Source organism: Hordeum vulgare, chromosome 6H (assembly GCF_904849725.1).
Source record: "Hordeum vulgare subsp. vulgare chromosome 6H, MorexV3_pseudomolecules_assembly, whole genome shotgun sequence".
NCBI lineage: Eukaryota > Viridiplantae > Streptophyta > Magnoliopsida > Poales > Poaceae > Hordeum > Hordeum vulgare.
Window position 1 is genome coordinate 446101090 of NC_058523.1, and position 17171 is coordinate 446118260.

The window sequence follows — 17171 nt, forward strand, 5'->3', positions numbered from 1 at the left end:
TGGGTCTTGTCCACCACATCATTCTCCCAATGATGTGATCCCGTTATCAATGACATCCAATGTCCATGATCAGGAAACCATGATCATCTATTGACTAACGAGCTAGCTAACTAGAGGCTTGCTAGGGACACATTGTGATCTATTCATTCACACATGTATTAGTGTTTCCTGTTAATACAATTATAGCATGAACGATAGACGATTATCATGAACAAGGAAATATGATAATAACCATTTTATTATTGCCTCTAGGGCATATTTCCATAGCATCATCCATTTTATTATTCCCTTTGTCTGTTGGGAAACGTAGCATAAATTCAAAAAAATTCCTACGCATGTTCAGATCTTCCTATGGAGAGACCAGCAACGAGAGAGGGGTAAGAGCATCTTCGTACCTTTGAAGATCGCTAAGCGGAAGCGTTGCTAGAACGCGGTTGATGGAGTCGTACTCGCAGCGATTCCGACCTAGTGCCGAACAACGGCACCTCCGCGTTCAACACACGTGCAGCCCGGTGACGTCTCCCGCACCTTGATCCAGCAAGGAGGAGGGAGAGGTTGGGGAAGAAGACCAGCAACACGACAGCGTGGTGTTGGTGGAGAGACGAGGTCTCCCGGCAAGGCTTCGCCAAGCACCGGCAGAGAGGAGGAGGGAGAGGGCAGGGCTGCGAGAGAGAGAGATTAAACCGTGTCTCAAACAGCCCCGGACCTCATCTATATATAGGGGGAGAGGGAGGGGGCGCAGCCCTTAGGGTTCCCACCCCTAAGGGGTGCGGCAGCCCTCAGATGGGGAAGGGGTGGCGGCCAGGGCAAGGGGGAGGGGTGGCGCACCCCTCTGGTGGGCCTAAGGCCCACCTAAGTTAGGGTTCCCCCCTCTTTTTCTTTCCCCTGCGCCATGGGCTGAGTGGGGAGGCATACCAGCCCAACTAGGGGCTGGTTCCCACCCCCACTTAGCCCATCTTACCTCTTGGGGTCGCAGCCCCCCTTCGGTGGTCCCCCGGGACCACCTCCGGTGGTCCCGGTGGTCCCGGTACGTTACCGGTGATGCCCGAAACACTTCCGGTGTCCGAAACCATCCGTCCTATATATCAATCTTTACCTCCGGACCATTCCGGAGCTCCTCGTGACGTCCGGGATCTCATCCGGGACTCCGAACAACTTTCGGTAATCTCGTATAACAATTCCCTATAACCCTAGCGTCACCGAACCTTAAGTGTGTAGACCCTACGGGTTCGGGAGACAGGCAGACATGACCGAGACACCTCTCTGGCCAATAACCATCAGCGGGGTCTGGATACCCATGGTGGCTCCCACTAGCTCCACGATGATCTCATCGGATGAACCACGATGTCAAGGATTCAATCAATCCCGTATACGATTCCCTTTGTCTGTCGGTATAGAACTTGCCCGAGATTCGATCGTCGGTATACCTATACCTTGTTCAATCTCGTTACCGGTAAGTCTCTTTACTCGTTCCGTAGCACGTCATCGTGTGACTAACTCCTTAGTCACATTGAGCTCATGATGATGTTCTACCGAGTGGGCCCAGAGATACCTCTCCGTCACACGGAGTGACAAATCCCGATCTCGATTCGTGCCAACCCAACAGACACTTTCGGAGGTACCCGTAGTGCACCTTTATAGTCACCCAGTTACGTTGTGACGTCTGATACACCCAAAGCACTCCTACGGTATCCGGGAGTTGCACGATCTCACGGTCGAAGGAAAAGATACTTGACATTAGAAAAGCATTAGCATACGAACAATACGATCTAGTGCTAGGCTTAGGATTGGGTCTTGTCCACCACATCATTCTCCCAATGATGTGATCCCGTTATCAATGACATCCAATGTCCATGATCAGGAAACCATGATCATCTATTGACTAACGAGCTAGCTAACTAGAGGCTTGCTAGGGACACATTGTGATCTATTCATTCACACATGTATTAGTGTTTCCTGTTAATACAATTATAGCATGAACGATAGACGATTATCATGAACAAGGAAATATGATAATAACCATTTTATTATTGCCTCTAGGGCATATTTCCAACAGTCTCCCACTTGCACTAGAGTCAATAATCTAGTTACATTGTGATGTATCGAACACCCATAGCATTATGGTGCTGATCATGTTTTGCTCGTGGAAGAGGTTTAGTCAACGGGTCTGCAATATTCAGATCCGTGTGTACTTTACAAATATCTATCACTCCAGTTTGGACATGGTCCTGGATGGAGTTGTAGCGGCGCTTGATGTGCTTCGTCTTCCGGTGAAACCTGGGCTCTTTGGCTATGGCAATGGCTCCAGTGTTATCACAGAAGAGTGTCATAGGACCCGACGCGCTTGGAACCACTCCAAGGTCGGTGATGAGCTCCTTCATCCAAATTCCTTCATGAGCCGCTTCTGAAGCAGCTATGTACTCCGCTTCACATGTAGATGCTGCCACGACTTCTTGCTTGCTGCTGCACCAGCTCACTGCCCCACCATTCAACACATATACGTATCCGGTTTGTGACTTAGAGTCATCCGGATCTGTGTCGAAGCTAGCATCGACGTAACCCTTTACGACGAGCTCTTCGTCACCTCCATAAACGAGAAACATTTCCTTAGTCCTTTTCAGGTACTTAAGGATATTCTTGACCGCTGTCCAGTGTTCCGCACCGGGATTACTTTGGTACCTCCCTACCAAGCTTATCGCAAGGTTTATATCAGGTCTGGTACACAGCATGGCATACATTAGAGAGCCCACGGCTGAAGCGTAGGGGATAGAACTCATCTTCTCTCTATCTGCTGCCGTGGTCGGCGACTGAGTCTTACTCAATCTCATACCTTGCAAAACTGGCAAGAACCCTTTCTTTGAGTTTTCCATATTGAATTTCCTCAATATCTTGTCAAGGTATGTACTTTGCGAAAGACCTATGAGGCGTCTCGATCTATCTCTATAGATCTTGATGCCTAATATGTATGCAGCTTCTCCAAGGTCCTTCATTGAAAAAATCTTGTTCAAATAGGCCTTTATGCTCTCCAACATCTCTATATCATTCCCCATCAACAATATGTCATCCACATATAATACGAGGAAAGCTACAGAGCTCCCACTCACTTTCTTGTACAGACAGGCTTCTCCGTAAACCTGTATGAACCCAAACGCTTTAATCACCTCATTAAAGCGAATGTTCCAACTCCGAGATGCTTGCACCAGCCCATAGATGGAGCGCTGGAGCTTGCATACTTTGTTAGCACCTTTAGGATCGACAAAACCTTCTGGTTGCATCATATACAACTCTTCCTTAAGATTCCCGTTAAGGAACGCTGTTTTGACGTCCATTTGCCAAATTTCATAATCATAAAAGGCGGCAATTGCTAACATGATTCGGACTGATTTCAGCTTCGCTACGGGAGAGAAAGTCTCTTCGTAGTCAACTCCTTGAATTTGTCGAAAACCCTTTGCGACAAGTCGAGCTTTGTAAACGGTTACATTACCGTTTGCATCAGTCTTCTTCTTGAAGATCCATTTATTTTCTATGGCTCGCCGTTCATCGGGCAAGTCCACCAAAGTCCATACTTTGTTCTCATACATGGATCCTATCTCGGATTTCATGGCCTCAAGCCATTTGTTGGAATCCGGGCCCGCCATCGCTTCTTCATAGTTCGAAGGTTCACCGTTGTCTAACAACATGATTTCCATCACAGGGTTGCCGTACCATTCTGGTGCGGAGCGTACCCTTGTGGACCTTCGCGGTTCAGTAGTAACTTGATCCGAAGCTTCATGATCATCATCATTAACTTCCTCTTCAGTCGGTGTAGGCACCACAGGAACAACTTCTTGCGCTGCGCTACTTTCCTGTTCGAGAGGGGGTGTAATTACCTCATCAAGTTCTACCTTCCTCCCACTTACTTCTTTCGAGAGAAACTCTTTCTCTAGAAAGGATCCGTTCTTGGCAACAAAGGTTTTACCTTCGGATCTAAGATAGAAGGTATACCCAATAGTTTCCTTGGGGTATCCTATGAATACGCATTTCTTCGCTTTGGGTTCGAGCTTTTCTGGTTGAAGTTTCTTCACATAAGCATCGCAGCCCCAAACTTTAAGAAACGACAACTTAGGTTTCTTGCCAAACCATAGTTCATACGGTGTCGTCTCAACGGATTTAGACGGTGCCCTATTTAAAGTGAATGCTGCAGTTTCTATTGCGTATCCCCAAAATGATAGCGGTAAGTCGGTGAGAGACATCATAGATCGTACCATATCTAATAAAGTGCGATTACGACGTTCAGACACTCCATTGCGCTGCGGTGTGCCAGGCGGTGTTAGTTGTGAAACGATTCCATACTTCCTTAGGTGTGTGCCAAACTCGTGACTCAAATATTCTCCTCCACGATCAGATCGTAGACATTTTATTTTTCTGTCACGTTGATTCTCAACCTCACCCTGAAATTCCTTGAACTTTTCAAACGTCTCAGATTTGTGCTTCATCAAGTAGATATACCCATACCTACTCAAATCATCGGTGAGAGTGAGAACATAACGATAACCACCGCGAGCTTCGACGTTCATTGGACCACACACATCAGTATGTATTATTTCCAATAAGTCGGAGGCTCTCTCCATTAATCTTGAGAATGGAGTCTTAGTCATCTTGCCCATGAGGCACGGTTCGCATGTGTCAAATGATTCAAAGTCAAGAGACTCTAGCAGTCCATCAGTATGGAGCTTCTTCATGCGCTTAACGCCGATATGACCAAGGCGACAGTGCCACAAGTATGTGGGACTATCATTATCAACTTTGCATCTTTTGGTACTCACACTATGAATATGTGTAACATCACGATCGAGATTCATCAAGAATAAACCATTCACCAGCGGAGCATGACCATAAAACATATCACTCATATAAATAGAACAACCATTATTCTCTGACTTAAATGAGTAGCCGTCTCGCATTAAGCAAGACCCTGATACAATGTTCATGCTTAAAGCTGGTACTAAATAACAATTATTAAGGTTTAAAACTAATCCCGACGGTAGATGTAGAGGTAGCGTGCCGACGGCGATCACATCGACCTTTGAACCATTCCCGACGCGCATCGTCACCTCGTCCTTGGCCAGTCTCCGCTTATTCCGCAGTTCCTGCTTTGAGTTGCAAATGTGAGCAACAGCACCGGTATCAAATACCCAGGAGCTACTACGAGCGCTGGTAAGGTACACATCAATAACATGTATATCACATATACCTTTAACGTTGCCGGCCTTCTTGTCCGCTAAGTATTTGGGGCAGTTCCGCTTCCAGTGACCCTTTCCCTTGCAGTAGAAGCACTCAGTCTCAGGCTTGGGTCCGTTCTTTTTCTTCTTCCCGGCATCTGGCTTACCGGGCGTGGCAACAGCTTTGCCGTCTTTCTTGAAGTTCTTCTTACCCCTGCCTTTCTTGAAACTAGTGGTCTTGTTGACCATCAACACTTGATGCTCCTTCTTGATTTCTACTTCTGCCGACTTGAGCATCGAGTACAACTCGGGAATGGTTTTCTCCATCCCTTGCATGTTGTAGTTAAGCACAAAGCCTTTGTAGCTTGGTGGGAGAGACTGGAGGATTCTGTCAATGATAGCATCATCCGGAAGTTCGACTCCAAGTGAAGTCAGACGACCGTGTAACCCAGACATTTTGAGTATGTGCTCACTGACAGAACTGTTCTCCTCCATCTTACAGCTGAAGAACTTGTCACAGACTTCATATCTCTCGACACGGGCATGAGCTTGAAATACTAGCTTCAGCTCTTGGAACATCTCATATGCCCCGTGTTGCTCAAAACGTCTTTAGAGCCCCGTTTCTAAACTGTATAACATGCCACACCTGACCAGAGAGTAGTCATCACTTCGCGCTTGCCAGACGTTTAGAACGTCCTGCGCTGCTGCGGGAGCGAGAGGGTCACCTAGCGGCGCATTAAGGACATAAGCCTTTTTAGCTGCTTCAAGGATGAGCTTCAGGTTGCGAACCCAGTCCGCATAGTTGCTACCATCATCTTTCAGCTTGTTTTTCTCTAGGAATGCGTTGAAGTTGAGGTTGACGTTGGACATCTACAATATTTATAAAGACAACTTTTAGACTAAGTTCATGACAATTAAGTTCATTTAATCAAATTAAGTATGAACTCCCACTTAAATCGACATCCCTCTAGTCATCTAAGTGATACATGATCCATGTTGACTAACCCGTGTTCGATCATCACGTGAGACGGACTAGTCACCATGGTGAGCAACTTCATGCTGATCGTATTCAACCATACGACTCATGTTCGACCTTTCGGTCTCTTGTATTCGAGGTCATGTCTGTACATGCTAAGCTCGTCGAGTCAACCTAAGTGTTTTGCGTGTGTAAATCTGGCTTACACCCGTTGTATGCGAACGTTAGAATCTATCACACCCGATCATCACGTGGTGCTTCGAGACAACGAACCTTCGCAACGGTGCACACTTAGGGGAATACGTTCTCGAAATTTTAGGAGGGATCATCTTATTATGCTACCGTCATTTTAAGCAATAAGATGTAAAGCATGATAAACATCACAATGCAATCATATAGTGACATGATATGGCCATTATCATCTTTGCTCATTCGATCTCCATCTTCAGGCATCGCATGATCATCATCGTCACCGGCGTGACACCATGATCTCCATCATCGTGTCTTCGTGAAGTCGTCACGCCAACTACTACTATCACTACTACTATGGCTAACCGTTAGCAATGAAGTAAAAGTAGCAAGCACATGGCGTTGCATCTCATACAATAAATTAAGACAACTCCTATGGCTCCTGCCGGTTGTCATACTCATCGACATGCAAGTCGTGAAACCTATTACAATAACATGATCATCTCATACATCATACATGCAACATCACAACTTTGGCCATATCACATCACATGTCAAACCCTGCAAAAACAAGTTAGACGTCCTCTAATTGTTGTTGCAAGTTTTACGTGGCTGATTTGGGTTTCTAGCAAGAACGCCTTCTTACCTACGTGACAGCCACAACGATGATATGCCAAAGCTATTTACCCTTCATAAGGACCCTTTTCATCAAATCCAATCCGACTAGAGTAGGAGAGACAGACACCCGCTAGCCACCTTTATGCACGATGTGCATGTCTGTCGGTGGAACCAGTCTCACGTAAGCGTACGTGTAAGGTCGGTCCGGGCCGCTTCATCCCACAATACCGCCGGAAAAGAATAAGACTAGTAACGGCAAGCAAATTGACAAACCATCGCCCACAACTTTTGTGTTCTACTCGTGCATAGAATCTACGCATAGAAAACCTGGCTCGAATGCCACTGTTGGGTAACGTAGCATAAATTCAAAAATTTTCCTACGCATGTTCAGATCTTCCTATGGAGAGACCAGCAACGAGAGAGGGGTAAGAGAATCTTCGTACCTTTGAAGATCGCTAAGCGGAAGCGTTTGCTAGAACGCGGTTGATGGAGTCGTACTCGCGGCGATTCCGATCTAGTGCCGAACAACGGCACCTCCGCGTTCAACACACGTGCAGCCCGGTGACGTCTCCCGCACCTTGATCCAGCAAGGAGGAGGGAGAGGTTGGGGAAGAAGACCAGCAACACGACGGCGTGGTGTTGGTGGAGAGACGAGGTCTCCCGGCAAGGCTTCGCCAAGCACCGGCAGAGAGGAGGAGGGAGAGGGCAGGGCTGCGAGAGAGAGAGATTAAACCGTGTCTCAAACAGCCCCGGACCTCATCTATATATAGGGGGAGAGGGAGGGGGCGCAGCCCTTAGGGTTCCCACCCCTAAGGGGTGCGGCAGCCCTCAGATGGGGAAGGGGTGGCGGCCAGGGCAAGGGGGAGGGGTGGCGCACCCCTCTGGTGGGCCTAAGGCCCACCTAAGTTAGGGTTCCCCCCTCTTTTTCTTTCCCCTGCGCCATGGGCTGAGTGGGGAGGCATACCAGCCCAACTAGGGGCTGGTTCCCACCCCCACTTAGCCCATCTTACCTCTTGGGGTCGCAGCCCCCCTTCGGTGGTCCCCCGGGACCACCTCCGGTGGTCCCGGTACGTTACCCGTGGGAACCCTAAGGGTTGCGCCCCCTCCCTCTCCCCCTATATATAGATGAGGTCCGGGGCTGTTTGAGACACGGTTTAATCTCTCTCTCTCGCAGCCCTGCCCTCTCCCTCCTCCTCTCTGTCGGTGCTTGGCGAAGCCTTGCCAGGAGACCTCGTCTCTCCACCAACACCACGTCGTCGTGTTGCTGGTCTTCTTCCCCAACCTCTCCCTCCTCCTTGCTGGATCAAGGTGCGGGAGACGTCACCGGGCTGCACGTGTGTTGAACGCGGAGGTGCCGTTGTTCGGCACTAGATCGGAATCGCCGCGAGTACGACTCCATCAACCGCGTTCTAGCAAACGCTTCCGCTTAGCGATCTTCAAAGGTACGAAGATGCTCTTACCCCTCTCTCCTTGCTGGTCTCTCCATAGGAAGATCTGAACATGCGTAGGAAATTTTTTGAATTTATGCTACGTTACCCAACAGGCATGTGGGGATTTTGTATGTATGTCAGAGCGGCGACTCTGGTTGCTCGGGTGGCAGAGCAGGTGGCTCGTCTGGTACGCGGTCTCGGGGTCGGCGTGGATGCACATCACATGTGAAAGGACATGGATGTCGCCTAGAGGGGAGTGAATAGGTGTTTTAAAATAATTACGATTTAGGCTTGAACAAATGCGGGATAAAACTAACGTTTAATTAGTCAAGCACAAAACCTAAAACAACTAGGCTCACCTATGTGCACCAACAATTTATGCTAAGCAAGATAAACAACTAAGTGATAGCAAGATATATAACAAGAAACAATATGGCTATCACAAAGTAAAGTTCATAAGTAAAGGACTCGAGTAAGAGATAACTGAGGCACGCAGAGACAACGATGTATCCCGAAGTTCACACCCTTGCGGATGCTAATCCCCGTTTGGAGCAGTGTGGAGGCACAATGCTTCCCAAGAAGCCATTAGTGCCACCGTAATCTCCTCACACTCTCGCACAATGCAAGATGTTGTGATTTCACTAAGGGATCCTTGAGGATGGCCACCAAACTCGTAGAAACAAGGTTGGGCAATCTCCACAACTTAATTGGAGGTTCCCGACAACACCACGAAGCTTCACCATAATGGATTGTGGCTCCGAGATGACCTCAAATGTTCACGGAAATCTCCACAACCTAATTGGAGACCCCGGCGTTTGCCTTAAGCTTTACACCACAATGATTGAGCTCTGAGGTACCACCAAGCTTCTAGGACGCCAAAGCACCCAATAAGAACAAGCTCTAGGGTTTGGCCTCCCTTGCCTCCTTGTGCGCCTTGGGCCTTGGTGGGTGTCGCACCAGCCCATCTAGGGGCTGGTTCCCTTCCACTTTTGGCCCACGCAGCCCTTCGGGGCTGGTGTCCCTTCCCGGTGGACCCCCGGAACCCTTTCGGTGGTCCCGGTACAATATTGATGATTCCCGAAACATTTCCGGCGATCAAATCTCCACTTTCTATATATGAATCTTTACCTACGGACCATTCCCGAACTCCTCGTGACGACCGTGATCTCATCCGAGACTCCGAACAACCTTCGGTAACCACGTATATGATTCCCATAACAACTCTAGCGTCACCGAACCTTAAGTGTGTAGACCCTACGGGTTCGGGAAACATGCAGACATGACCGAGACACCTCTCCGGCCAATAACCAACAGCGGGGTATGGATATCCATGTTGTCTCCCACATGTTCCACGATGATCTCATCGAATGAACCATGATGTCGAGGATTCACTCAATCTCGTATGCAATTCCCGTTGTCTACCGATATGACACTTGCGCGAGATTCGATCGTCGGTATCCCTATACCTTGTTCAATCTCGTTACCGGCAAGTCTCTTTACTCGTTCCGTGACACATCATCACGTGCCTAACTTCTTAGTCACATTGAGCTCATTATGATGATGCATTACTGAGTGGGCCCAGAGATACGTCGCCGTCACACAGAGCAACAAATCCCAGTCTCGATTCGTACCAACCCAACAGACACTTTCGGAGATACCTTTAGTGCACCTTTATAATCATCTAGTTACGTTGTGACGTTTGATACACCCAAAGCACTCCTACGGTATCCGGGGGTTGCACAATCTCAGCAACCCACACTCATGGTCTAAGAAAGTGATACTTGACATTATAAAAGCTCTAGCAGACGAACTACACGATCTTGTGCTATGCTTAGGATTGGGTCTTGTCCATCACATCATTCTCCTAATGATGTGATCCCGTTATCAATGACATCCAATGTCCATGATCAGGAAACCATGACCATCTATTGATCAACGATCTAGTCAACTAGAGGCTCACTAGGAACATGTTGTGGTCTATTTATTCACACATGTATTACTGTTTTCGGTTAATACATTTATAGCATGAATAATAGACAATTATCATGAACAAGGAAATATAATAATAACCACTTTATTATTGCCTGTAGGGCATATTTTCAATAAAAGTATATGGATTTGAAAATAGTGCGGAATTCAAAAAGGTATGTGAATTTGAAATTTGTATGCGAACATGAAAAAGTAGACATATTTAAAAAATATACATGAATTTCAAAAGATCCATGAATTTGAAAAAGGTGGCCGACCGGAAAGTTGATCCTAGATGTGCATGAGTGAGTGTCCTTGGCTTGGAGTAGTTCAGGATTGGTGACCGACCGAGAAGTTGGTCCGGGATGCGCACAAGTAAAGACAAAGTGCCTAGAAAAGACTGGTATTGATCTATGGTGCGAGTCTAAATCACATTAGGAGTAACGATCAACGGTCGGTGTGTCGGGGGTGTTACATGTGTTTTCTTGGCCAACCAATACTTAGAGGGATTATGGTATCCCCAGCCCACTAGGTTCAAGCCCTCGTGCTTGCATTTATACTTGAATTTATTTCAAAATTTTCGGCAATGTGCATTCAGTGGAATAAGACGTTTTTGTTGACGGCGAAACGCCCACGGTGACTTCGTGTGTGTATACGTTTATAAGGATGAAAGTATGCGCATGTATATAAACGTTTGCGTCCGTACCGTGTTAAAAGAAACCAAAAATATCCAATTAAGTTAGGACCTGACCACGTTCGGTTATATTATATACTCTGAATAAGAAAAAACTAGTGTTCCATGATTCGGGCAGCTAACAAGTATTAAAATTTGCTCCCAAGAAAAACACAAGTATCCAAATGTTTATAAAAAAACTAACTTAGGCCTTCTTTGATTTGTAGGGAACTTGTAGGAATTTCATAGATAGGATTTTGAAAGGAAAAATTTATCTGGAGCCTTTTGGTTTGTAGAAATGAATTTCTATTTCTATGTAGGACAGAAATCAATCCTTCATTTCTTAAAGGAAAAAAACATTAATGTAGGTTCAATAAAAAATTCACATCCTACACATCAAATGGCATGTCTTTCGTTGTAAGAATTGAGATGCATGTCATCTCATTTCCTATTATTTTTCTATTCTTATGATATCTCTATTCTATGTACCAAGTAACGCCATATATTTTTAAGATTTTCCAGCAAACGCCTAGAATTCCAGTGCGAAAACAAATTAATTACCATGTTTTTGTAAGGGATTTGTCATGCTCTAAAACAAACATTGGTATATATTGGTACCACGCTGCACAGAGTAATTGCCATGCGTTTGAGAGGGTTTGACGGTCCTAACGACGTTCGCATGATTTGCTAACAAAACTCACGTTCGCTGGTTAGAGCATCTTCAACGGCCGCGCAAAAGTTTCACGCTTAATAAAAGTTTTAGCGTGCACTGTAACATTTTTATTATGCGAGGACCAACATTGCTTTAGCAGATGTCCAAAAACGCGTATCCAAAAAACACGCAGTGCAAATTGTGAAGCGCGCGCAAGAGACGCCTAAAATATAATGCGCGCGAAGCCTTTATTGAAACTGTCTAGTGTTTAAAAAACAAATAATTTAACAAGTGAAACACTTTTAGACGGCTGTTGGAGATGCTCTTAATGACATCCAATTTTCTTCATGGCAGAAAAAAAGAGAGCACAACTTCTAACCAAAAGCTGATGTTTGCCCCGGACTCGGATGGGTTCCTGGAGTCCCAATTCTAGCCAGGAACGCCGGCGCAGATATAAAAGCAGAGCGCGGCTGTACCCGCAGTACAAAATTACCAAACACGTCGGCTGCGATCCAACCCGTGTCCCCCGTCCCGTCCGAGCTACGAAGGGGACGCGAGCCGCCCCTGTAAATCCACGTTGCCGCCAGCGGCGCCACCAGATTCCCCGAGCCACCCAAACTTTTGATTCTACCCGGAGAGGAAGGCCTTCTGTCTGTCTGTCCGTCTCTCTCCCAGGTGATCTCCGTCCGGCGATGGCGGCGGCGGCACTGGCATCGGCTCCGGCGCCGGCGCCCTTGCCGGCGGCCTTCGCGGGGTGGTGGGAGCACGTGAACGGCTCGCCGGCGTGGCAGGACGGGACCTTCTGGGCCCTCGCCGCACTCTACGGCCTCATCGCCGCCTCCTCCTTCGTAAGCATCTAATCTGTCCTCGGAATAAACCTGTACCCCCTTCTACTACTAGGCTGGTGCCCTGGTGGCAGGGCAAGACAATATTTGGTGAATAAATTTGTGATATCGCAATTAGCGATTTCACTAGAGAATAAAGGCTGTTCTCATTTGCTTTGTGGCTTGAGCATAATACAAGTACTCGTGTTTTGTACCAAAGCCGATAATGCGAACGAATAACATCTTACAGAGCTTCAGATCAATCAAGGGGAAAGCCGTGATTCCGATTTCAGATAGGTGAACAAGGACCTGTGTTTGCTTTCATGCTCATCTCTCTAATCCATGAAAACCTTGGCGGATAAGATTGAGTTGATGGCATCCGAATTATGTGTATAGTTATATCAACTGTCAACTGTAAATACCTCTGCTCCTTGCAAATAAATTTAATAACTTATCTAGTAGTACGGTTTATACTTGTCACGTGCACATGCCGATGTTTACAGCTTGATGAATAAATTTACTCGAGGAAGAGAAGGCAATATTAACACTGAGCTATGTATGTGAATATGCAGATCCAAGTTGCCAGAATACAGCACAGAGTGCCTGAATATGGATGGACAACACAAAAGGTCTTCCAGTTCCTTAATTTCTTGGTTAATGGAGGTACATTGTTCAGTCTCAACTGGGTTTAAACTTGCATGCTCACTTATATCCTGTGTAATGCTAATTTTACCCCGTCGCTAATCTGCAGCAAGGTGTTCCATCTTTTCTTTCCGTCGCCAAGTTCAACTGGTGAACCCTCAGGTTTGGATACCTTCATTATTTTCTGTCACTCGAATGAAATATTCAATTTGATTGACCAGAGCTTTATCTCGTGTCTATTTTATTTCAGATTTTTCAGCATGTTATTCTTGATCTTCCGGGGCTTGCATTCTTCACTACCTATGCAATGTTGGCACTTTTCTGGGCTGAGATATCTTATCAAGCACGTGGTCTAGATACTGATGGCCTTAGATCAGGTTTCTATACTATTAACGGCGTCGTTTATGCAATGCAGGTACAATAGTCTTTTTAAATATAAATCTGCACTATTTGTGATTTTGCATGGTTATACGAGAACTGTCTGTGACCCTAAACCCTACACGTGTCAGGATGCTACATTTTCCCTTTTATTGGACTGGTGAATTCCAACAAAATTTGTACATGTGAAAATATAAATCTCCCACCATCCAAAAATGTGAGGTGCTCATGCATTTCAATGTTCAACTTTGACCATTGGTTAGACCAATAGTATATGGGTTATGTATCTCATCCATTTCGTGGTTTAACTTTGACGATCTATTGGACCGATAATATATATGGGTTATGTACTTATCTGCAATGGAAATTATACCATTGAGGCACATAAACTATATTGGTAGTCAAAGTCATGTGTGGATATCTGTAACAGCAAAACAGAAACAGTGCATAAAGGTAATAGGAAATAGTTTGCACTTAGTCATTTATTGTAGTCTTTCATGGTTGATGTTTTTTTTGGATCAAATACTGACTCCTCACGTGCCTGTTCTACATGAGTTCTCACTAAACTAACTGCTCTGTTCATCTCTGTTAATTATGTGTACTCCATCACCGTTAGAATGTCTTGGCTCAAAATACTCACATACATTTGCTTTCAGGTTTTGGTCTGGGTATTGTTGTGGTTGAATCCAAATCCATCTATGCTTGTGCTTTCAAAGTTGTTCATTGCGGGACTATCCTTTTCTGCTGCCCTGGGTTTTCTGCTGTACGGAGGGAGGTAAGAATACCTCTTTCATAAAGTTTGAACTATGATGCATTTAGATCATGTTTACATTCAAATTAAACAGTGAGGCCAGCCACAATCAGTAACGGTACTGTAGATTGGCACTGTAGACTATACCCATTTGTTCAGGGTTTGATCTGTTTAACTATACAATATATTTCCTCTGTACCACACTACTTGTAGCTAGGGAAACTTGTATTAGTTCTTCCTAACAACAAATATTTAGGTACAGAGGGCGTACAACTACAACATTACAGTACTAATTGTATTTGTGTGCTCCTGGTTTGTTTGGCAGGCTATTCCTCATGTTGAAACGTTTCCCTATCGAGTCTAAAGGGAGGCAACAAAAGCTGAGCGAGGTTGGCAGAGTGGCCGCTATATGTTCCTGTTGCTTCTTGGCAAGATGCGTGATGGTAAGGATGTCTATCCTCCAATCCTTGAACGAGGTTGCTAGTCATATGGTTCATTTCCCACTTTTGCTGATGCACTTTTGTTTTTCTGCAGATGTGTTTCGCTGCCTTCGATAAAGAAGCTGATCTGGATGTTCTTGACCATCCAATTCTGAATTTCATATATTACTTGGTATATATGACTTTTGCAGCCCATAGTCACCACCTCGTTTTTATTTTTGCCTAGTCAAATTTAAAACCATCATTGGCGGTTGGATAACTAGAAATTGATGTCTATTGCAACAGCTTTAACCTTGCTGCTCTACGGTTCTTAACCTCTTTTTTCTACAGCTTGTCGAAATCGTTCCTTCGGCTCTTGTCCTGTACATTCTGCGGAGGATCCCTTCGAAGCTAAAGCTCGCACATTATCATCCCCTCAGCAGCGGCTAGAGATAAAGGCGGTGTCCCTTTCTTAGCTGAAATATAGAGATGTTGCTGCAAACATAGCTGATTGCGATGGCTGGTCTATGTCTGATCGTTCAAAATGTGTACAGACAGGAATCTGAATCTACGCGTGAACTTACCTTGTGTAGCCGCTAACCTTGGTAGTTTAAGGGTGCTAATTTCATGTAATTAGTTACTGTTGGTGTGATTAGAAATCAAGCATCTTCACTTGTTGAGCGGGCAAAATTGCTCATGAAGTTATTTTTGTTTTGAAAAACACAAAGCTTTGTTCATTGAAAATAACAATTACATTGTTTTATTAGGAGGGTGGAGGGGTACAATTTTGCTCAAGGGCTTATCATCAAACCAATAAAAGATGAAGAAAATCTAGCCAATCTAGCAAGCTCTATAGAAACCTTATTAGCTTCCTTGTTACAATGTTAAAAACTGCTGAGAGAAAAATCACAAGCAACAAAATAACAACGTAAAAAACAGCCGCTGACGCACCAGTAAAATCCCCTCCATTTTTTATGGTATCAAAAGGGCCCGTGCGTTGCAACGGAAGAAACAATTATAATCTCCAATGGTGCTGGACATATTATGTCTTTAAATTTTAGCACATTTCTTGAAATGCATGAACATTTTTTGAATTAGCAAACATCTTTTTCAATTTCACTCAAAAAATTATACCTAATTTTTTTTTTCAAAATCATTGAATTTTATTATTTTCACCAACATTGTTCTCAAAATTATGAACATTTTTCTGAATATGCAAATATTTTTACAAAAATCCCGAGCATTTATTGAATTCACAAACATTTTATGTTTTCTTCAAACTTTTATTTCAAAATTATAAGTTCTATAAATTACATAAATTTTTCAAAGTTCTAAATTATTTAAATTAAAAATTGGAACACAAAAATGAAAATAAAAAACGAGACTAAAAACAGAGGCACGAACTGTTTTTAAGATTTTTACACGGACTTTTGTTTAAAATCATTGAATTTTTTATTTTATGGACATTTTCTTAAAATTTAAACATTTTTTGCATATGCAAACATTTTTCAAAACTCCTGAGTAGTTTTTGAATTCTCAAAACTATTATGTTTTTTTAAATATTTTATTTCGAAATTCTCAGTTTCTTAAAATTGAAAAAAGTTATTTGAAGTTTTAAATTATTTAAAGTAGAAAAACGAAATGAAATGGGAAAGAAAAATTAAAAACTAAACTAAAAAAAACAGACGCACACGCATGGGCCGGCCCAAACAGGTGTGCTGCATTTTTCCAATGCCCAGAGCATATATAGGAGACGCCTACATGGGCCGGTCCAGTCCGGTGATTTTTCTGTTTTAAACATTTTCTGTTACTTATATGTGGCATTGCTGGGTAATTTTAGCCAACTTTAGAGACAATTTGAATGACGTACGGCAGAAACAATATTTGTTTTATTAGTAGGTAAAGATCAATTACCTTGGAATTATTAGAGTTCATAACAAGGCGATTACAACCTTTCTTTTGTGCAAGGGATAGGCAGGATGTTGGCGCACCAATCAATTTTCCGACAACTCAAGAAAAAAAAGTATTAAGTGTATTTTTTATGAAGCCAGAATGTTAAATTATGTGCAAAAATAAGTTAAATAAGGACCCTAATAACTAGGGAACGATTCCCTTATGCCTTGTTTGGATGTAAGAAAAACTGCTTGAAATTGATTTGGATCGAGAATTCCAAATCCAAGATGGAAAGAAAATAGACTCCAATTCAGATTCTATTGTTTGGTTGTGCATGTAATTTACTACTAGCAAAAGGGCCCGTGCGTTGCAACGGAAGAAACAATTATAATCTCCAATGGTGCTGGACATATTATGTCTTTAAATTTTAGCACATTTCTTGAAATGCATGAACATTTTTTGAATTAGCAAACATCTTTTTCAATTTCACTCAAAAAATTATACCTAATTTTTTCTTCAAAATCATGGAATTTTATTATTTTCACCAACATTGTTCT

The 17171-nt window shown here is 44.1% G+C and overlaps 1 protein-coding gene across 1 annotated transcript; it reads left to right on the top strand.

Annotated features, from left to right (window-relative positions):
* Window positions 1-12188: 12188 nt before the first annotated feature.
* Window positions 12189-15442, top strand: LOC123404374 (tobamovirus multiplication protein 3-like). Its single transcript, XM_045098292.1, has 8 exons — window positions 12189-12555; window positions 13104-13194; window positions 13283-13335; window positions 13424-13588; window positions 14208-14326; window positions 14628-14745; window positions 14837-14914; window positions 15073-15442. Exons 1-8 carry the CDS (start codon window positions 12400-12402, stop codon window positions 15169-15171), a joined length of 879 nt encoding a protein of 292 aa, XP_044954227.1. The 5' UTR covers window positions 12189-12399; the 3' UTR covers window positions 15172-15442.
* Window positions 15443-17171: the final 1729 nt, after the last annotated feature.